Source organism: Pteronotus mesoamericanus, unplaced genomic scaffold (assembly GCF_021234165.1).
Source record: "Pteronotus mesoamericanus isolate MK-2021 breed Mesoamerican mustached bat unplaced genomic scaffold, CSHL_Meso_final contig_24, whole genome shotgun sequence".
Taxonomy (NCBI): Eukaryota; Metazoa; Chordata; class Mammalia; order Chiroptera; family Mormoopidae; genus Pteronotus; species Pteronotus mesoamericanus.
In genome coordinates, this window is record NW_026555100.1 from 8,551,906 (window position 1) to 8,575,679 (window position 23,774).

At 39.0% G+C, this 23,774-nt stretch overlaps 1 protein-coding gene across 1 annotated transcript in view; it reads left to right on the top strand.

Annotated features, from left to right (window-relative positions):
- PPA1 (inorganic pyrophosphatase 1) overlaps positions 1 to 17,794 on the top strand; it is a 39,810-nt gene extending 22,016 nt beyond the window's left edge. Inside the window, exons 7-11 of the mRNA XM_054572668.1 lie at positions 12,412 to 12,539; positions 12,799 to 12,884; positions 15,706 to 15,775; positions 16,797 to 16,839; positions 17,449 to 17,794. Coding sequence (XP_054428643.1) covers positions 12,412 to 12,539; positions 12,799 to 12,884; positions 15,706 to 15,775; positions 16,797 to 16,839; positions 17,449 to 17,480 — 359 coding nt within the window. The 3' untranslated portion in view covers positions 17,481 to 17,794. The remainder of the gene's footprint in view (positions 1 to 12,411; positions 12,540 to 12,798; positions 12,885 to 15,705; positions 15,776 to 16,796; positions 16,840 to 17,448) is intronic.
- Positions 17,795 to 23,774: the final 5,980 nt, after the last annotated feature.

Below are 23,774 nucleotides of genomic sequence, written 5' to 3' on the forward strand. Positions count from 1 at the left end.
GTGTACCTTCCTGCTGTAGTTGAGCCTTGATTGCTGTTGGTGCATCTGTGGGAGGGATTAAAACCCCATCCTCCCCAGCCCCATCCCAGGGTGATAAGCTCTGAGGACCCGCTGCAACTACAGCAGAGGAGCTGCTCTGCAGGGGCTGATGCCCTGGAGCAGAAGTTGCTCAGGGGTGCCTGCTGAGTCCACCCCTTGAGTGTGTCGCTTGTGTAAGTAGTTGGATGGTGCTCTGGCAAGGTCTGAAGCTGGCTCTAGGGTGTGCTGGCTCTGAGGCCTCTTGGGAGGTGCAGGCCAAGGTCAGCCGCAGACTGTGCCCTGCCTGGTACCACTCAGCATGAGCTACAGTGTGATGTGCAGGTGACTGCTACTTGTGCTGGGCTTGGTGCCCAGGAGAGGCCAGGCTGTGACCCGAGTCCAGCTGCTGCTACTGCTAGGCATGAGGCCACTTAATAAGAGACACGGGCCTGCTGAGGCCAGATGCTGCTTGTTTGGGGTTTGTGAACTTTTGAGAGAATTTAGGAAAGTCCACAGCCTGAGCCAAGACAGATTGTATGGAAAAGCCACTGGAAATAGCTTGGGTGGGCCTGTCTGTTAGATGGGGTGGGTCTCGGAAAATCACCAGGGCGGAGTCAACAGTGTCAGGTTGATAAAGGCTCAGATATGGCCTCCAGCCGCATCTTCAGGGAGACAGCTCAACAAAGAAACTGTGGCTTCTGCCAGTACTTCTGTTTGGGAGAAAGCTGCCCCTCCAGTCCTCACCCCAAAGCCAGGCAATTCAATTGCTCCCTGTATGACCCTGGCACCTTTTCAGCTACTGCCCCAGCACTGGAGCTCACAGTGGGCCTGAGTAAGTCCCTTCTGGCCCTTTAAGATGAATACCTGGAGCTCCAGCAAGTCCTCTGTCTCGCTCAGCCACAATCTGGCTTTCACAGCCAGATGTTAGGGGGACTTCTCTTCCTGGCACTAGAGCCCTGAGCTGGGGGTCCTGGTGTGAGGTTGGAACTCCTTGCTTTTCAGGGGGGACCTCCATAGCCGAGATACCCCTCCTGATTTTTAACTGCCATGCGTTGGTATGAGACAAGCCTGTTCTGCATCTCTGCCCCTCCTTAGTCATAGGAGTTCTGTTTAGCTAGACTTTAATTAAATGATGGTTGTTCTGTAGTTTAGTTGTTATTTTGATGTGTTCATGGGAGGATGTGAATACTGCCTTTAACTACTCTGCCTTCTTGACCTGAATCCAAAAGTAACCATTTTTAGGTGTACAGTCCTATAGTTTTTAATATATTTACTAGAGTGTACAACCATCACCACTATTAATTCCAGAACATTTTCACCACTCCAACAGGAAACCCCATGTCCATTAGTGGCCACGCGCTGTTCTCATTTCCTTTAGTCCCTGGCATCCACTATCCTATTGTCTGTCTCTGTGAGTTTGCCTGTTCTGAACATTTCACATAAACGGGTTCATATGATGATGTGTCCGAACATTTCACATAAACGGGTTCATATGATGATATGTCTGGCTTCTGTCACTTAGCATAATGTTTTTAGGTTCATCTATATTATTACATATTCAGTACTTCATTCCCCTTTTTTGGCAGTAAAGCTAACACAAAATTCATTTTAACTATTTTGAAGTACACAATTTTGTGGCATTTAGTATATTCACTTTGTTGTGCAACCATCACCACTGCCTAGTTCCAGAACATTTTTCTCATTCCAGAAGGAAACTTTGTATCTTTAAGAAGTCACTCTCTTTTTCTTCCTTCTCCCAGGCCCTCACAAACACTAATCTGCCTTCTGTCTCCATAAATTTTCCGTTTCTGGATATTTCACATATGTAGAATCATAAAATATATGGCCTTTTGCATCTGGTTTCTTAGCATCATGTTTTCTAGTTTCACCATGTTGCAGCATGTATTAGTACTCATTCTTTTTTATAGTTAAATATCACTCCATTTTATGGATATATACCACATTTTGTTTACCCATTCATTTCTTAATGGACATTTGGATTGTTTTTGGCTATTAGGAACAATGCTGCTGTTACAAACAATCCTGTACAAGTTTTTGTGTGGACATATGGTTTTAATCCTCCTGAGTATGTATACCTAGGAGTTGCGCAGTCATGTTAACTTTTACGTTTAAGCTTTTGAGGAGCTGCCAAACTTTTTTCCCAAAGCCAGCTGTACCGTTTTATAGTTCTGCCACAGTGCATAAGGGTTTCAGTTTTTCTATTTCCTTGCCAACACTTGCTATTAATCTTTTTCATTATAGTCATGCTTAGTGGGTATATCTTTCTATTATGGAATTATAAGAGCTATGTATACATTCTGGATACTAGACCTTTATTAAATATATAATTTGTATTTTCTTCCATTTTGTTGATTGTCCTTTCATTTTTTTAGTGGCATTCTTTGAAACACTCAAGTTTTTCATTTTGATGAAGTCTAACTTATCAAAAAATTTTTTTTGCTTTTTGGTGTTATATCTAAGAAACTATTGTCAAATCCAAGGTCACAAATATTTATCCTTATGTTTCCTTCTAAGAGTTTTATAAATTTAGCCCTTACATGTAGGTCTTTGATCTGTTTTGAGTTAATTTTTGTATATACTGTGAAGTAGTAGTTTAGCGTCATTCTTATGCATATAGATAATCCCATTGTCCCAGCACTATTTGTTGAAAAAGACTGTTCTTTGTCCCATTGAATTGTCTTGGCACCACTGTTAAAAATTGGCTGACTATAAAAGTATAGGTTAGTGGTGGTGTAAGTTGATTAGCTAGAGTCATTTTTGAAAAAATGTTTATACCTTGTAACTCTTTGTCCAGTTTAATCTCGATTATTTTTGTATTAACCTTGCCTCTAGTTAATGACCTAATCTATTTATCTAGTTATTGAATTAGTTTTGTCTTGCATGTCTGAAATGGGTCTCACAGGGTTCAAATGAAGGTGTCAGCAAGATTTCATCCTTCTAGAGGCTCTAAAGGAAGCTCCTTTTCCAGCGTCGAAAGGCTGCCCGCATCCCTTGTTTCACATCACCTGTCAGTCAGCAATAGCAGGTCGAGTCCTTGTCACATCTCTGACTTTGCTTTTCTGCCTTCCTCTTCCACTTTATAGGGACCTTTATGAGTACTTTGGGCCTACCCAGATAATCCCCTAATTTCAAAATCAGCTGATTAGTAACCTTAGTCCCATCTTCAGTCTTCATTTCTCCTTGCCGTGCCACATAACATATTCACAGGTTCTGGGAATTCGGATGTGGACATCTTGCGGAGGAGTAGGCTGTATTCTGCCCACAGGTGGTGAACTATGCCGTATGACACTGTGATGGTGGATACATGATACTCTGAATTTATCAAAGCCCACAGAATTTTATAGTGTCAAAATAATGCCCCCTCCCCCTTTCAAAGAGGCCTAACCCCAAATCCCCACAACCTGTGAATATCCTCTTTACATAGCTGATGGACTTTCAGGTTAACGTTAGGACCTTAAGATGGGGATCGTATCTTGGATTATCCAGATGGGCTCCATCTAATCACACGAGTCCTTGAAAGCAGAGAACTTTTCTCTGCTGTGGTCAGAGGGAGATGTGATAGCAGAAGAAGGTTCAGAGACATTGCTGCCTTTAAAGACGTTGCATTGGGGAAGGGGGGCAGGCAGGCCAAAGAATATGGGTAGCCTGTAAAAGTGAGAAAAGGCGAGGAAACACTGTCCCCTAGAGCCTTTAGAAAGGACAGGACACAGCCCTGCCAACACATTGCTTTTAGGCTGATGAGATCATGTGGAACTTTAAGTCCACAGAACTATAAGATAAAAATATTTGGTAGTTTGGGTTTTTTTTTTAAGCCACTATGTTTGCAATAATTTGTAACAGCAGCGATAGATAACTTATACACAGAACAAAGAGTGAATCTGAATATGTGCAAATTTCAAAACATTTATGAGGTCATTTTCAGGGTGGAACACAGACTAACAAAAGAGCCTATTACAAATGTGTGAAATAATCCCACTGAGGGGGTAGGAGAAAAGGTGCTAACCAAGTAACTTTGGAAATGAGCAGAAATGGTAAGGCTAAGGGCAAAAGGAACTGCTCATAAGCACTGTACCGTAGTCGGTAAAGATATTTCTCAGTGGAGTACAGGTTAACCATTCTGAAACCGCTCTATATGTCTACTAAGACTGAGGAATTAAGTAAGTGGGTGATAGACGTGGGAGCCAGGTTTCTCGCTGTTGGAGTGGAGGTTATAGGTAAGCAAGGGGGGGCGCTAGAATGAAGAATGATACCTGCGGTAACGGATTAGAGGGAGATATCAGTAAGAACTGTTTGACTTCATAGAGATACAGCTAGATACAGACGAAAATATGTTTGAGATGTATGTATATACTGGATTAGGATACTTACTTATGTTTCTTTACTCTGTTAGCTGAGGTGACCTAAAAGACCCTTTCAGAAGAAATGAACCCACCTGGCACCCAGATCTTGGTTTCTATATCATTCTTCAGTGAAAGGAACCAAGGCTCCTTGGAGAAATACCTAGGTCTGAGGCTGGGGCAGGGAATATATAAAATGAGTCAGGACTACCTTGTCATGCCAGAAAGTAAAGAAGTGCTTTAAAAAATAAATGATGGGGGTATGTCAGAGGAACACACAGTTGATTGAGCCTGCTTCCTGTGGCCAAGCTGAAACAATTTGAGCAACAAAAGAAAGCAGTGTTGAATTATAACCCGGAGTATAAAATAAATATTCATGAGTCCATCCAGACATAAATAAATGCTTACGTAAACAAACATGGGGAAGAATAGACAACTCTCCCATGCAGAAGAATTCCAAACAATTTATGTAAATACTTCCATCCTCAAGGAGGTGGAGCATGCTCCCCATTCCTGAAGTATGGGCTGTGCGCAGTGACTTTCTTCAAGGGTCCAGTGTGGAAAGGGGAGCTGGAGAGAAAAACTCGGCGACTGAAGCCTAACAAACACTAGTCAGCCAGCTTATCAAGGTCAACATCAGTAGCGATGAGTCATCTTAAGAACACTTAAAATGACATGGTTTTAATGGCATTTTAGCTCTGCGCTCTGCCTCTCCCAAATTCCTAAACCTAGTCGAATTTTGAGGAAAAAATAAGACAAAACCCCAATAGACAAATCCCAGTACCCCTCAAAACAGTCAAGGTCATCAAAAACAGGTTTGAGAAACTCATAGCCACGAGGAGCCTAAGGAGACATGATGACTAAATGGAATGCGGGATCCTGGAATAGAGCTTGGACTTCCGCTAATAATAACATATCACTGTTGATTCATTAATTGTGGCAAATATCTTTATATAAGATACTAATAACAGGGGAAACTAGGTACAGGGTGTCAAGGAACTCTAGTATCTTCATAACTTTTCAGTAAATCTAAAACTGCCAGGGGCTTGCAGTGACGAAACGAGAGCAGGCCGAGGAAGCGATCTGGTGGGTGGCCGATCTGATGGGTGGCCGGCTGGCCCAGCCTGACTGGGAGAAGGGCTGGGCAGGGACCCTTTCAGGAAGGGTCATTGTTAGTTAGGTTCAGACCAAGCTTAGATCCTCATTACCAAAGCCTCAAGGGAATGTGAAAGGAATGTTGCTTTTCTGCATTCAGCTATGCCTCTTTCGGGTAAATCGATGATATCCATTGGGTAAAATCATGATATCCATTGCAGGAGTTTACGGTATATAACCTGCACTATTATAGGTAAAGACAATGTTGAAACATGCCAAAGCTTTGAAACTAAGAAGAGATAATGAAGAAAATCAGGGAGTGTTATGAAAATGGTATTGCTTCTATGAATTTTCAGGCACATTTAACTCCCGGACTAAATCTGAATGCCTTGGGTCTGTTCCCATATAGTTCAGGGATGCCAGCTCCCACCTTGGGGCCCCCTTCGGCTGTGACTCCTCCCCACCCATAGTTTGAGCAATCAGAAAGAGACATTCATCTACTTACCTCACAGCCTCACTCGTCCGTGTGCTGTTATCAGCAAGCAGGGGCAAGCAGGGGCAAGCAGGCCGGCAGAGCAAACAGCTCGATTTCCAGGAGCTTCTATGAAGATTGCTCCAGCTGAAGCGAGGTTGGCGGTTATCACTGGGCCTCCAGGCGCGCAGTTCCAGGCTGGGGAAGAATTTATGGGAAAAATAAAAAAAAAGAAAGCTTTTTTAGCCCTAAAGAAGAGGTGAAACTCGAAGCTCATAGCAGAGTGCCATCCTTTGCTGCCGGCAGTTATTGAAAAAGGCAAAACAGTGAATGAGTTTCAGAATTTATCAAGCGCAGAAGTTGTCACGCATGGCCAGGTGCCTGATGAGAAGAGTGGTAAAAATAACTGGTCATTTCTATGCTTGCCAGGTTGCCCAGAGAAAAATCCTGACTCAGGGAAAGCAGCACCAAGAGCAGAAAACTCTGCACAGTAGATGACTTCCGTCAAGATGGACGTGAAGGCTCAGGGAATCAGCCCCGCACAGAGGCAGATGCTAAGCCGCACACCAACTGCTTAACCAGCAGAGGGTGCTGAACCCATGTCCAGAGTCACGCACAGGGTTTTACCTGGTGGCTTGTTTCTGAGGATCAGGCCACCTTCGAACCTCTGTCTCTGGGACAGTATATACTTTATGATCTCTGAAATGTCGGACACCCAACTTTAAAAAAAAATAATAATAAGGTGGAAGGGAGAGAAAGAGGGAAGCTCTGTACTTCCCTTCTGTATTATCAGTGTAAAAAATTTTCTAATTTTTCTTTAATATTCCCCCATAATGCCAGAAACCGGCTGAATGATGTATTCTCTGAAGTCATCAAATACAAATAAATTGTTTCAATGTCCAGTAGTTAAAATTGGATGAGAACAGAATTATCACAGGAGTGTAAATGTTAAGCTATTGCAGAGAAAAATTGTCCTCAGTTTCATTTTTATCTAACACTAAGGATAACCTAAGGGAAGTGCTGAATGGTGTTGGCAGGGCATTAAATGTACATTTTTACTCAACTACCTCAGGTATTCAATAATGCAGTGAAAGCGAATTTTTGTGTTTTTTTCATATACTTTATAAAGACAACAGTCTAACTGGTTTTTCTTTTTTAAAGTAAACTTAATTTGCTAACAGGCCAAAAACAAACAACAACAACAAAAATACCACACAGAAGATTTTTGCTTCTGGCTGGTGACAGGAAAGCTGGGAAAGTAATTTCAGGTTTTTTGAGACTTTTGACATATTAGTTGGAAAACTCAATAAATGTTCAGTGGTATGGAACAGTGCCTATTTTTGGAAAGCAGCAATACCACTTTTTGTTTGTTTATGGTAGGGAACATTTTTGATGGTATGACTAGCAAAGTGGTTGCAGGAGATTTTGGAATGGCTAGTTTAAATGGCTTCAGGAGACTTCAGGTTTTTTTGCTTGGTTACATGATGGAATACATAGATGCTTTGTGTGTTTGTCACACCTAAAGAAAGTGCATCAGTGAAGAGGTACAGCCTTGCGGACTTGAAACTGGCAAGTATCAGCTTGCTGTGCAGGATGCTGAAGTTTGCCAGTCTACCTCAGACCCTGTGTTTTGAGCAGACCCTAAAAGAACTGATTTTGTGAAGACAAATGGGGCGGCAGATGGTGTGACCGTGTTTAAAGGCAATAAAAGGCTATAGCTCCCTGTGCCAGACACTGTCATGAGCTTCATTAAGCTACTTTGAAGATTTTGAAACAATGATAAATCAAGAAAAATGGAAGGGCCATCTAAAGTATTGCATGAAATGCAGTGGGATTTCTGTATTCTCTGCAACTAATTGTTTGAAAATCAAAAGGTAGAAAATACAAGAAAATAATTTTTGGAATATAATTTGAACAACTGTGAAAAAACATTCAAACTTTGATACTGAACTCATTTGCCCGTTCCATAACTTGATGACAAAGCCCAGTATGTACAGTTATGTGAGTGTGGGTGGTTTCCAACGCCACGCTTCTCACAGAATTGTTTCTGTGTTGCTTTTGTTCATAACATCACAATCATCATATTATACTGACCTACAGGGTATATATATCATAATCCTTTAAAAAAAACCATTTTGGCTCACCTGTATTTCAGAATGGACTTCTATAGGCTAAGTAAGTTTTTCTGAAGATCAGTGTTTCTGACATGTGAAAAATGAGATGAAATGTTTTCCTAAATGTTTTCAGAAAACCAGTTTACTTCGTAGTTGTAGCCTAAAAGTACCCTTTGTTACTGAATTATCTAGCATCCACATTTTTTTTCATACAATGAATTGCTTTAAAAAAATCACGGCCTGGCTTTCTGGTTGGATTTCAGATGAGATGTGCTTAAGAACAGAGTTCTCTCTCAGTATTTGATTTTTCCATATTTGGTGATTTTTTAAAAATACAGATAGGTGCTACATTTATATCTCCTGGTTTAAATTCTAGCCTTTTAGTGTGGTAAATCATGTTCTGTTTTCAATTAAGCATTGATAAGGGAGTGTCTGGTAATACGTAGCTAGGAAATAATTGTGTAACTCAATTTGTAATCACTGCATGTGGATCGTTCCTCATCTGTTATGTTCCCCAAATGCAGCTTCATTTTCCAAATACCTTGATGCAGAATAAAGTTTGTCATCTTTAGATGCAAAAAACAAAACGAAAACAAAAACAAACCCCTACCATTAAGGTTATTAGGGAGAAAAGGCAGCTAGAGAATGGGTAATAGGATGTAAGGTGCTATTGAGAAGCCCTTAAAGACTGTGTGAGCCGAGTATATTTGGGTGTAATCTCTAAAATAATTCTATAAGTGTTCCAGGTCCGATGGCTACACATCAGTCATTGGGAAGAACACTTTAGGTCACTGTCTAGTGAGCTGTGAAGTTTTTGGTTCTTTTTATTTAATTTTTTTCAGTTACAGTTGACATTCGGTATTATTTTATATTAGTTTCAGGTACAGCATAGTTGTCCATTATTTAATTTACAAAGCAATCCCCCCCAATAATTCTAGTACCCACCTGGCACCATACATAGTTATTACAGTGTTACTGACTGTATTTCCCCTGCTGTACTTTATAGCCCCATGACTATTTTGTAACTACCACGTTGTATTTCTTAATACCTTCATCTTTTTCATCCATCTTTCTAACCCCCCTCACCTGTGGCAACTCTCAGTTTGTTCTCTGTGTCTATGAGTCTGCTTCTAGAATGTGAAATTTTGTCTTGTTGGGATTCTGCAATGAGATGTTAACCTGAGCATCGTTAGTGCTAATGCCTTTGAAAGTACTCTCTCCTGTAACTCTCCAAAGATGGAACATCTTAGGCTGGTAACAGAAGTCTTCTTGTACCCTTCCCAGTGAGTCCTGTATTTCGAACCCATCGTTACTCATGATTAGAATACAGAAAATGTTTTGTAGACTCCAAAGACTCAACCAGGGCAAAGCAACAGGTACACAGGGGCCTTGATGAGATTTGAGGCCACGTTTACCCCTAACAACTTCAAATTCATTGTTATCAGACTCATTAATAAGGTGTACATGCCAAAGATTTAAGTGTTCCTCCAGGAAATCACCATGATTTCTGTGGCTCAGAACTGCAGAGGACAATATTACCATTTATCTGGTATGTTGCAGCTTATCGGTTGGGTTCTCAGATCTGATTAAGGCATTTGATTCTGGTAACCAAATTAAAATTTGAAATTTTTTATGCAAGAGTCAACATCTTTACATTCATCGTCAAGCGAGGATGTTTATGATTATGTTTAATGAGATAACAGCAACTAGCCTACAGCCACCTAGTGGTAGAATATGTAGCAGATTTCAAATATCCTGGCAGTGGGCCATTCTTGTCCTAGGCATTGTATTTTCCTAATCACAGGTGGGTAATCGAAGAGATCTCACAACACTGTTATTCTGTCCTCACCATGTAGTGCCAAGAACGGTGTTGTGTTTTGTTTTTTTTTTAATCTTGTTAAGATAATATAAATTTGTCTTCTGATTGGAAAGAGCATTGGCCCAGGTGCTAAGATGTGGATTCTTTGATTTATTAACCATATATTAACTTTGATGAAGTTCGTAATTATCTGTAAGTCCATGATTTTGTGAGTGTAATCAAATGAGAGACCATAGGTGAACAGACTTTGTAAAGTAAATAGTACCATATTATGAAGGAAAGATGAACAGCTACTTTCACTTCCTATATAAGTTCTGTATAAGAAATATTTTTCAAATATCCCAGATTGGTTTTTTGGGGACATTTATAGAAAAGTGGTATTATGATAAATAACACTTTGACCCAGCACCTGTACTTCCGAGTATCTAGTCCACATAATTTCTTACAAATATATACAAAGATGTATGTACAAGGATATTCATTGTAGCATTGTTTATTGTTGCAAAGACCTGGAAAGAGTTTAAATAACCATCCACGGTGAGAGGGAAATCATTGTGGACCATCCAGGCAATGGAATACAGCGTGGCCATTCCAAAAGGAGCCTTTTCCCTTACTTTTTTTCCTGCACCTGGTAATCAGGGTTCCTTATTTTGGATCTAGCACACCTTTCAATGTCTGGTTCACAGACAGAGAGTTAATCAGCTTTTATATTTTTTTTTCTTGCTATGGTACATACAAAAATATATTTGATCTTTGTCTCCAGTTCCAGCAAAAAGTTCCTAAAACTCTTGGAATTCCCCGAATGATGAGTGTCTTTTGTTGTTCAGGATGAGCCCCTTTCTTCAAACCTGAGTTTGTGATAGCAGGGTGACTCATGGGAGGGCCCCTAGCTAGCCTCTGCCTGGGTCTGGTCAGCAGAAAGACCAAGAGATTAGAGGGTGGGCACTTTCTGGCCCACTCATCAACTTGGGGGAGGGGCTATGTATTGAACTCTTTAAAAACTCTGGAATCATGACATTTGGAGGGCTTCTAAGGTGGTGATCACTTTAAAGTGCTGGGAGGGTGGGACCCCCCACCCTGAGAGGACATGGAAGCTCTGTGCCCTGCTTTCCTCCCTCCCTCGCTCCATGCATCTCTTCCATTGGGCTGTTCCTGACTTGTATTCTTTGTAATAGACTAGTTAACATAACTGGAGTGTTTTCCTGAGTTCTGGGAGTCATTCTAGCAAATTCTGAAACCTGAGAGAGAGTTGTAGGAAACCCTGACGGATAGTGGTTGTCAGAAGTGCCGGTGACCTGGGATCTGCCTGAAATGGGCTACGTCTTTTGGAACCAATTCCTTTAACTTGTGGTATCTGATGCTAATTCCAGTAGTGTCATTATTAAGTAAAGTTGTTGGACATTCACTTTGTGCCTGAAGAATAAGAGAATTAGAAAATTTGTTGGAAAATACCCCACACTTCCATTTTGGGTTTCTGGATTTTTAAGTTAGGTGACACATTTTATGTGAATTATAAGTTCCTTGAAATTTATCAGTGTGCCCTGTGTGGGTAGTTCAGTTGGTTAGAGTGGCGTCCTGAAGCCAAGGTTATGGGTTTCATACTTGCTCGGGGCACATACAAGAAGCAACCAATGAATGCATAAATAAGTGGAACATCAAATCTCTCTCTCTCTCTCTCTCAAATCAATAAGTTAAATTTTTTAAAATAATGAAATTTATCAGTGTTTAAACAGTTCCCAGTTCACTCTGTAAACTTCCCATGCTTTTAGTGGTACTATTAAACAAAATGCATTACATCCTTTAACTGTTTATGTTATAAATTGGACTTCAACAAAATTATATCATACAAATATCAGTAAGTTGATATTTGTTGATAAACATATTCCTTCTCCCAAAAATACTTTTTCTAATTGGTTTTTTAGCACTTGTATCTTCTATTTGCTTGCATTCTGTGGCAGCTTGATCATTTACAGTTGAGGGAGGCTAACCATTATTGATGGCTGTACAGAAACTAAAAAGTTTTTTTAACAACACTTTGCTGTTGACCTTCACTAAAACATTGTGATATAGAATGGCAATACTATAGTTAGAATAGTCTAGACACATTTAACATGTAATGCATCAATGGATATCAATGTAATCCATTTTTCATTTCTTTTAGTATATATTTTTGGTGTAATTTTGTGAATATAGCCTCAACCTGTCTTAGTATCATCTCTCCTCATAGAAATTATCCACACTTGCCAAACTGTTCATTATGTAGCCCCAATCATTTCTCCCTCTTTTTATCTAATAGAAGTTACTATTGTACTGATTTTTCCCTTACTATGTAATGTCAGAACTATTCTAAGACACTAGACGATTTCCTTTTAATGTGTATATGTGTCCCCTTCTCAACAAGGTAGTTAGCTCTGACATTATCTTGGACTTTTTTTCATAACCATCCCATACATCTTTCAAAGTAAATACATACTTGATATTTTGTCACATAAATAATTACATATGCATCTTGCAATCTGCTTATTCTCTGCTAAGATATTAATGATGTCAAGCGGCTGAAACCTGGCTACCTGGAAGCTACGGTGGACTGGTTTAGACGGTACAAGGTTCCTGATGGGAAACCAGAGAACCAGTTTTCTTTCAATGCAGAATTCAAAGATAAGGTAATATGTTATTGAGAATTGTAGCTTTAGGTGTACTTGTATTGAGGTTTATAATTTAACCCATGGTTGCCATTTAAATACTACATGATCATTTAAAAGCTATCTGAAGACGCGACAGCCTTGATGTTGATTTGCTCATTTAAGTGTTTTCCATTTTTGATCCACATAAATGATTCAAAAGAGACAGAGTTACCAGGCTTTGGGGAAATAATCCTAAGAATATTTTTCTGTTTGTAATGCATATCTGTTCAAATTATAGGACTTTGCAGTTGATATTGTTAAAAGCACTCATGACTTTTGGAGAGCACTAGTGACAAAGAAAGTCGATGGAAAAGGAATCAGTTGGTAAGCATTGACTTTTTACATGTTTAACACACAAAGCAGACCAGCTTGCTCCAAAGGTTTTAATAGCCATAACGCACTGTACTATTACTTTGACTTAGAAAAGAGATCATTGGTTTTGTCATTCAGTGCTCAAGTGAGTGGGAAGGTAGATAAACACCTGAAAAGTGCCCATAAGATACTCTGAACAGGACAAACTAAAACTATAAGGAGGACAGTAAGGTCAGAGCTTGGTGAGGGTATTTGGCAAAGGTTCCTGGCATCAGGGTGTCAGAATGTAATGGGTAGAATAAGGTCGGGGGCAAGGGTTAGTATTCTCCGATGTAAATCTGTAAGGTGCATCACAACTAAACCAAATATCTATCATGCTCACAAAATTTCCTGCCACTAATGATAGCTACTTATTTATTGAGTAGAAAATGTTTGCCAAGCATGTAACAGAGATATAGGCAGATTAAATTTAACTAAAGTCATCCCACAGTAAATGTTTCAGAGTTAGGACTCATATCCAAGTCTATCTGGCCCCCAACCCACGGTCAGGCAGTATACTACTTAGGTATTTAACGACTTATAAGAGAATGCCCACTATCATCACTTAACTAATATTGTTCTGGCAATAGTAGTCAATGAAGAAATGATGTGTTTTGATTCTGGAATATTGGCGAAAGGGGAGCATATTATGGCAGATGATATCATTGTGCACCCAGAAAACCCTAGAAAAAGTAAAGAATTCAGCAAGATGGCCAATTACAAAATGAGTATATTATGAACAATTGACCCTTGAACAATGTAGGTTTGAATAGCATGGGTCCACTTACATGTGGATTTTTTTCAATAAATACATACAGTACTGTAAATGTTATTTTCTCTTCCTTATGATTTTCTCAAAGACATTTTCTTTTCTGTAGCTTACTTTATTGTAAGAATATAGTATATAATACATATAACATACAAGATATGTGTTAATATACTTTATGTTAGTAAGGCTTCTGGTCAATAGTAGTCAATTAGTTAGATTTTGGGGGAGTCAAAAGTTATATGTGGATTTTTTACTATGTGGGATGGTTGGTACCCCTAAGCCTCATGTTGTTCAAGGGTCAACTGTATAAGTGAGATCATACAGTATTTATCTTTTTCTCTCTGACTTATTTAACATACCGCCCTCAAGTTCCATGCATGTTGTTGTAAATGGCAAGATTTCATTCTTTTTTATAGGCGAACAATATTGCATTGTGTATAAGTATGACATTTTCTTTAGCCATTCATTCATCGGTAGACACTTAGGTTGTTTCATGTTTTGGTTACTATAAATAATGCTACAGTGAACATGGGTGTACTCTATATATGTTTTTGAATTAGTGTTTTTATTTTGGGTAAACCCTCAGAAGAGAAATTCTGGATCATATGCTAGTTCTATTTTCAGTTTTTTTAGGAATCTTCACACTGTTTTCCATAGCAATTAAGTGTGTTTCCCAATGGCAGTGTACAAGGGTTCCCTTTCTTCCACATTCTTTCCAGCATTTTTTATTGCCTGTATTTTTGATAATAGTAATTTTAACAGGCATGAGATGATATCTCATTGTGGTTTTGATTTGCATTTCCCTGATGAGTCAGATTGTTGGAGTTTTTTTCCTATTCATTTGTATTAGTTCTTTATATATTTTGGATATTGACCCCTTATTAGTATGATTTACAAATATTTTCTCCTATTCCATAGGTTGCCTTTTCATTTTTTTTATTATTTCCTTTGCTATACAGAAACTTTTTAGTTTGATGTGGTCCCACTTGTTTACTTTTGCTTTTGTTGCCTTTGCTTTTGGTGTCAAGTCCAAAAACTTATTATCAAGACTAATGTCAAGGAGCTTACCATTTGTATTTTCTTCTAGGAATTTTATGGTTTCAGGTCTTACATTTAAGTCTTTAATCTATTTTGAGTTAATTTTTTGTATGGTACAAGATTGTGGTCTAGTTCACCCTTTTGCAAGTGACTGTCTAGTTTCCCCACTACCATTTATTGAAGAGACTGTCCCGTCCCCATTGTACATTCTTGGCTCCTTTGTCATAAATTATTGACCATTTTATGTCTGGGTTTCATTTCTAGGCTCTCTCTTCAGTTCCATTGATTTATGTCTGTTTTTATGCCATTACCATACTGTTCTGATTACTATATCTTTGTAATTTAGTTTGAAATCAGAGTGTGTGATGCCTCCAGCTTTGTTTTTCTTTCTCAAAATTGCTTTGCTATTTGGGGTCTTTTGTGGTTCCATACAAATCGTAGGGTTTGTTCTATTTTTGTGAAAAATGCCATTGGAATTTTGATAACAATTGCATTCGATCTAGATTGCTTTAGGCAGTATGGACATTTTAACAACATTGATTCTTCCAGTTCATAAGCATGGAATATATTTCTATTTATTTTTGTGGACATTATTATATTATTTTATAATATATCTATAAATATATTACTTAGAAGATACTATAGTTTTTTAATTTTTTTTATTAATGTGTTATAGTTTTCACTCTATAGATCTTTTACCTTCTTGGTTAAATTTATTCCTAGGTGTCTTATTCTTTTTGATGTAATTGTAAATTGGATTATTTTCTTAATTTCTCTTTCTGATAGTTTGTTATTAATGTATAGAAATGCAACAGATTTATGTATATTGGTTTTGTATCCTGCACCTTGAGAAACACGAGGTTCTCACTTGAACCTCAGTTGAACCAAAATTGAATCTCGTCTACCATTTTCAACTTGTTTTTTTTAACTCTTAAGAGAGAAGTTTTTGTTACTGCAATTCATGACTACTTTCGTTTTACTTAATAGCATGAATACCACAGTGTCTGAGAGCCCCTTCAAGTGTGATCCTGATGCTGCTAAAGCCATTGTGGATGCTGTACGTAAAAGTTTCTGTGAAAAAGAACATATCTGGTAGCTAAAAATATGGTGCTAAGTAGGGGGAAAAGTATTTCTTTCAATTAATACTTGAGTACCTCCTGTATGCACATTACTGTGTGAGGTCTTATAGTTACAAACCATGAACACATGTAAGCAGACTGTTGCAGGGGCAGTTCATAATCCTAGAAAAGACTTTCATGTAAGGAGGTAAGTTATTTATGAAATAATTTTTGTACTGTTTTTTATCTGACATGGATTAACCAGAATACTGAACTAGACCATCTTAATTTTTTCTCATTTTCAATATTAAATAAGGAAAACAAAATAAAATGAGATATGACTTTTTACTGCTTTGTAATTGAGTAAAAGGAAAAATAACAATTTAATAATGAAGCCAATATATGTAGATTTATCTTTATAAATGAATCCTGACCAAGTTGAAATGAATAAAAAAATTGGAAGAAAAAAGTCATTGGTTAGCAAGCATAACTTTTCAATGAGAACACTCTGCCTACATTTTATATATAAAGTATATATAAAATCATTATATGTGTGTAAATGTTTTTATTCTTTACTTCGGAATACATTTATTTTTATTATTCTCGTCTGTGTCATTAAACGAGGCCTGAATTTGTCAGCATTTCGTAGCAGTAGAGCAAACCTTGCATTGTTCCTATAAATTATTATTTTTATTATTATTTTTTTAAAACCCTCTCCCGAGGATGTGTATTGATTTGAAAGAGGGGGAGAGGGTGGGGGGGGGAGAGAGAGATCGAGACCGATCTGTTGCCTCCTGCATGCACCCTGACCATGGATCTAACCTGCAGCCCTTTGGTGCATGGGACGATGCTCCAAACAACTGACCCATCTGGCCAGGGCCCTGTAAATTATTATTTTTAGAACCTGTACATTAGGATAGTCATCTTCTGTTCAGATTCATTTTAAATTTTGTGCCAGTGTACTTTCTTAGCTTTTTAAAAAATAGGGTTAGACTAATGTATTTTAATAATTTATTTTAGTTACCACCGCCATGTGACTCTGCCTGCACAATACCAACAGATGGTAAGATCAATATTCTACTAAAAATACATTAAACAAAAAAAAAAAGAAGACAAAAAAAATACATTAAACATTGTGTGTGTGGGGGGGGGGATTATAGATAATCTTACTACCATATCCATACAGAGAAAGAAGGAAGAGGGAGACGTTTGTAGCTTTCCATAGCGTATGTGGGAAGAAAGACGGCTGTACACACCACCTTTGGTGCCAACCCCAGTCACAGCCATTTCCAAACCATAACCCGCTGTTCTCTGGGTTCCGGGTAGATGCTTCATGGACACTGGAGAAGGCTGGGTCTGGGTCCCCGCCGGGCCGTAGGCTGCTTCCCCCAGAAATCAGTTCTCTCCCCACACAGATGTAGAATTCACTGTAAGGTTCTTCTGGTGAGAATCATGTTTATATGATTAGTATCAAGAGTAAGGAAGCCCAAAAGAAAACACTGTGATAAATTACCTGTTTTTGCCATAGAGAAACTTTGCATGTATGAAAGTTTGTTTTAAGGTAATCCATAATAGGATTCATTAAAGCAAGTATATTATTCTTTGTTATATGTTGGGTGTATTTTGATTGTTAATGAGTATTCTAATTTGTTTTTCTTTTCTCTGAATATAGTGGATAAGTGGTTCCATCACCAGAAAAACTAAGGAAATTTCTTGAATACAAGTGGATATTGCTGCATCCTATTCATCTGGAAGTATTAGATGCAAAAGTAGTGACTTTTCAAAGCTTTACATTTATAGAACTAATCTAACAAAGCAAATTCTTCTGTAACCAATCCAATATATTTAGTGTGTTACCCATGTAAAAGCATTTTTCATATCTCAACTAAGATAACTTTTAGTACCTGCTTAAATATCAAAACAGTTATTGGAATTTGGAAGTCATTTGTGAATAAATGTGCAAGATATTGGATGTATATGTTTACAATGTGCTAGGAAATAAAATTATTTTGCTGAAACTTGGCTTGTATTTTATTTTGGGCTTTTGGCTTTTTATTTTAATCTGAAGCCAGATATCAACAAGCTGATGTGGGTGTTGTTTGGCATATGTTTTCTATCCATGATCTTACAATTCAATTTTATAATGACTAGAATAAAACTAGCTTTATTTTTAGGAATCTGAGAGTGAAATTCCTTATTTTTATAGTAGTCTTGATAGTGGACTCTTACCTAATTCTTAGTAGCACACTGTAAAGCAAAATCTTTTAAATTTAGCCCTGGTTGGTGTGACTCGATGGATTGAGTGCTGGCTTGAGGACTGAAAGGTTGTTGGTTCCATTCCCAGTCACATTACGTGCCTGGGTTGCAGGCCAGGTCCCCAGTTCGGGGCAGGCGCGAGGCAACCAATCAATGTTTCTTTTGCACATGCATGTTTCTCTCTTTCTCTTTCTCCCTCTTTTCCCCTCTCTCTAAAAATAAATAAAATATTTAAAAAATAAAGCTCTTTAATTTACACCACATTAACAGAAATACAACTTTGCAATATATTAAGTGATCATTGTTTTTTAAAATTTTTAATGAGATCATGGTATTACAGGCAGCTGTAAAACATGTTCTCTCTTCACCTTGTCCCGTTTCCTACACAAGATAAGGTTTTGTAAAACTATAGTGTGATATTACAGCAAGGACATTGGCTTTTATACAATCCATTGATCTTATTCAGATTTCCCAGTTTTACTAGTACTCCATTTGAATGATACCTTGTTCTATACAAGTTAATCACCTATGTACTTTCCTGTATCCTGCAAGGTACTGATTCTTTCCTATGTTTTTGTCTAAAAGCTTTAAGTTTTACATTTTACATTGAAGTCTGCGATCATTTTGAGTTTATTTTTGTGTAAGGTATGAGGTTTAGGCCAAGGTTCATTTTTCCTCTCCATGGATGTCCAGTTGCTTCAGCACCATTTGTTGCAAGGTTATTCTTCATTAAATTGGTTTTGTGCTTTTGTTAAGTATCGATTGTATGGGTCTATTTCTGGGTCCTCTGTTCTGTTCCACTGATCCATGTATCGGTCCGTCTGTCAGTACCGCACTCTATGGATTACTGTAGCTATATGGTAAGCCTTCCCTACCACATAGAGTGCATCTGCCCACTTTATTCTTTATCAAGATTGTTTAGTCAAGGATATGTGCCTTTTCTTTTTCATTTTTAATTTTTTTAAAAATATTTTTAAAATTGATTTTTAGAGAGAGGGCAAGGGAGGGAAAAAGGGAAAGAAAAATCAGTCAGCTGCCTATCACGCACCCCAACCAGGGACCTGCCCTGCGACCCAGGCATGTGCCCTGACCAGTAACCAAGTCAGTGGCCTTTTGCTTTGCAGAACAATGTCCAGTCAACTGAGCCACACCTGTCCGGGCGACCCCATGCCTTTTCATTTAAATTTTTAAAGAAAGTTCTGTTTATTTTCTATCCCTATAAGAAGTAATACTGAGATTTTGATAGACATAGCATTAAACCTATAGATCAATTTTGGCCATGTGTTTATGTTCCTAATGTGTTTCTGTTAGTGATTTCTAGTTTAATTCCATTATGGTCACATAACATGTTCTGTATGATTTCAGTACTTTTTATATTATTAAGGTTTTACAGCCCAGAGTGTGGTCTGACTTGGAGCATGTTCCACAGATGCTTAGGAAAAAAATGTGTATTTTGGTGTTATTGAGTGGAGTATCATGTTTATGTTAGCTAACTCGTATTGATTGGTTGTATTGTTCACATTTTCTGTAACCTTGATTTTTATTTTATCATTTGCTGAAGAAAGGTGTTGGAGTCCTCAGTTATGACTGGAGTCATCTATTTCACTTTTTAGGTCTATCAGATTTTCTTTTTTTCGACGTATTTTGAGCTCTGTTGTTCGGTATGTGTACGTTTTGAATCTTTATGTCTTCCTGGCGGATTGATCCTTCTATCGTTGTGTATTGTTCCTCTTTGTCTCTAGTATTTTCTTTGCTCCGTAGTATCAGGTATTAATATAGCCACTTTTTAAATTAATGTTTGCAAGGTAATCTTTTTCTGTTCTTTTACTTTCAACCTACATATGTTGTTGAATTTGAAGTGAATTTCTTACAAGTAGCATATAGTGGAGTTGTATTTTTAAATCCATTTTTCTAATTTCTGTCTTTGAACTGCATACATTAACTACTAAAATTCTGTGGCACAACAAAAAATACATATTTTTGCTGATCTGAAAAAAATAGGTATACTTTTGATTCATTCACACTGGAGTGCTATTGTGTTGGCTGTTGTCATTTTTTAATTTGATAATCTAAGGGAAAAGAGGTCAGTGCCCCTGACTAAATAGTCAGGTACTGCATGATGTAAAAATTCTTGTGGGACTCTGGTTGAAAATAGCTGATTTAGACCGCTTATATTTAAGATAATTATTGCTAGGTTAGCACTTGATCCTGTTTGGAGTTTGCTCAGCATCTTGGGTCTGTAAGTTTGTGTCTTTTCACCAAATCTGAGAATTGTTTTCAGCTATTTTTTTCAAATATTCTTCAGCTCCAGCCCCACTCTCCTCTCTTTGGAGGTTCCAATGCTATGACTGTTGGGTCTTTTGTTATTGTCCCACAGGTCTGCAGGCTTTGGGTCTCCCCCCGGCCCGGTCCCAAAACCCCAGTCTATTTTGTCTTTTTCAGACTGGGCGAGTCCTTTAGTCCTCATTCATTGCGTATTCTCTGTCATCTCCACTCTAATATTGAAACTACCCAAGTAAGTTTTTCATTTCTGTTACTGTATTTTTCAGTTTTATTACTTCTATATGGTTCTTTCTATAACTACTATTTCTTTGCTAAGAGGTTTTTTTAGCTTATTTCAAAGGAATTTCTAATTGATCGCAGTTTTAACGTGGCTGCTTAAAATTCTTGTCGACATTCATCTGGGTTTGCATCCATTGATTGTCTTTTGTCATTTAAGTTGTGCTTTTCTTGGTTCTTGGTATGATGGGTGTTTGTTAATAGTGTCCTAGACATTTTGTTTATGTTAGGACACTCTTTAAGTATATATTTTATTTTTGCTGGCACCGCCCTACTTGAGGTTAGCACATGGGTCTTCTTCTACTTTTGCAGTTTCAATAACAGTATAATTTTCAGCAGCTCTGCAGCGGTATGTGGGTCTGATTGGTTTATCTGGTGCCCCTGGGGCCTCTGTTGATCCCTGCAGATACTGCCTGAGATAGCTGGGTGTCTCTTGGTAGAGGAGGGGTGTGGAGGTCCCCCAACTGGTCCTCCCAACCCACCCCACTACCCTAGTGTCTCTGGATGGGAGAGGAGAACCTTAGGTTGAAGGAATAAAGAGGCTTCCTGAGTCAGTCCACCCATTATAGCTGGATTTCTCCCTCGGGCGCAGCCCACGCCCCACAGAGGTAGTTCATGGTGGGAGAGGAGTCTCAGGCCTTGTGGGGAAGGAGAGTGCCTCCCCTGGTGGCTTATCTCTGGCTGGGCTCCCAAGGATTCCCTTTGCCAGGTGGTGGCAGGCGGGAGGGACCAGAGGGACCCCCATTCTCTACAGTGGAGGAATGAGCCTCTCTGGGCAGCTTTCTCTTGCTAGGTCAGGGGTCTGGAAGGACTCCCCTCCTTATGTTGGGTGGTAGGATGCACATCCTCTGCCCCTGTGCTGTGCTCTGGTCTGGAGGTCCCAAACCAGCTCACCTTACTACCCCTCAAGAGTTCTCCTTTGCTTGTCTCTTGCCATGTCCACGGTTTATAGCAGTGTATAGTAAAGGAAAAGGATTCATACCATTTTACCTGAACTAGAATCAGAATCGTCATTAAACCCTGGCTGATGTGGCTTAGTGGACTGAGTGCTAGCCTGTGAGCCAAAAGGTTGCCAGTTCGATTCCCAGTCTGGGCACATGCCTGGGTTGCGGGCTCTGTCCCCGGCTGAAGATGTGTGAGAGGCAACCAATCCATGTTTCTGTACCTCTCACTTCCCCCTTCCATTCTCTAAAAATAAAATCTTTAAAAGGAAAGAAATGTCAGTATTCAGATTTTAGTAGTATTTCTCATTCCTTTTGTAAGTCCTATTTTTAAAAGCTGCCTCCGTCATTGTAATATTTTTTTTCTATTGAATTTATTAGGGTGCCATTGGTTAATAAAATCATAGGTTTCAGGAGTACAATCCTCCACCATCTGTACACTCTACTGTGTGTTCACCATCCCAAGTCAAACCTCCAACGCCATTTATCCCCCAGTAGCCTCTTCCTCCTCCCGTCCTCCTTTCCCTCTGAAAATCACTATACTGTTTTCTGTGTCTATGAGGTTTTATTTTTCTTTTTTTTTTTAAAGATTTTATTTTATGTATTTTTAGAGAGAGGAGAAGGGAGGTAGAAAGACAGGGAGAGAAACATCAATGTGCAAGAGATACATCAATCGGTTGCCTCTCATATGCCCCCAACGAGGTACCTGGCCCACAACCCAGGCATGTGCCCCAACCAGGGATCGAACTGGCGACGTTTTGGCTTGCAGGCTGGCACTCAATACACTGAGCCATACCATACAGGACAGGTTTTCTTTTGCTTAATCCCTTCACCTTTTTCACCCAGCCCCACACCTCCGCCCCTCCCCTGTGTTCTCCGTATCTATGTTCCCAGTATCCGAGTCTCTTTCCATTTTGTTCATTAGATTCCACATATAACTGAAATCATATGGTCCTTGTCTTTCTCTGACTGGCTTATTTCACTTATAATGTTCTCCAGGTCCATTTACACAATGGAATACTATTCGGCTGTAAAAAAGAAGTCAGTCTTTTGTGACAGGATGGATGGACGGACCTGGAGAATATGCGATTTCTGAAGTTATTTGTTAGGATAAGAAATATGTTTTCTAGTGAAAGGTTATATAATGAAGCCCAATAGCTAGGAATCTTCTGCCCATATTTATGGAAGTAAGAGGGGATAGGGCAGTATCAGGAGGAAATGACAGCAATAGTTCTGTACAAGATCCTCCATAGGAAGCAATGTAGAACACTCTTATTTGCTAGGGGTGCTGTAATAAAGTATCAGAAATTGGATAGGTTAAACAACAGAAATTTACTGTCCCACAGCTCTGGGTCCTAGAAGTCTGAGATGAAGGTGCCGGCAGAGCCATGCTCACTCTGCAGGGGTTGGGGGCAGATCTGTCCCAGGCCTCTCCCTGCTTCTTGTGGTTCCTGGCGTGTGGCCTTCCTGTGTTAGGGCCTTCCTTTGTTACCGCCTTCCTGTGTTAGGGCCATGCGGCCACACGCCAGGAACCACGAGAAGCAGAATTCTCCTGTTACTCTACTCCAGTATGAGTTCATCTGAAGTAATTACATCTACAGTGATCCTATTTCCACACAAGGTCACATCCTGAGGACTGGGGGTTAAGACTTCAATGTATGAATTTTTGTGGGACACTACCTGTAACAACTCCCAAGGAGAAGCTTTGGGTATTTGGAAGGCTCTCTTCTTTATCATCAATGCTGGATTAAAGTTATCTGCATAAGAAAGCCAAAAAGAAATCCTAACCCTGAGGACAACAGCCATTCTACAAGCATTTCATGAGATTGACTTTGTGCCAGACACTGTGTCAGATGCTGAGGCTACAGTGTTAAGACAGACAGATGAGGTTACTCTAATAGGCTCAATAGATCTGTCATGTTGGCAATGCCCAAATCTCAATGGCTTAAGAAAAGTTTACTCCTCACACAGAGTTGGCAGCTGCCTTCCATGTGGTAGCTCAGCATGGTGCCTCCATATTAACATGTGCTTTCTCGTGTTGATCGCCATCATAGAAGAACATGTTGGCATCTTAAAGTAGTGATAAAGCCCAGAAGTGACATACATCATAGATGTTTTCATTTCATTGGCTGATGTAAACCTCATGGCCAAGCCTAACGGTGAGATGAGGTCTTACCACTTACATTTAATGAGAATGCCAAATACTTTGGAACACTAACTTATTACACAGAAGAGTAATCTC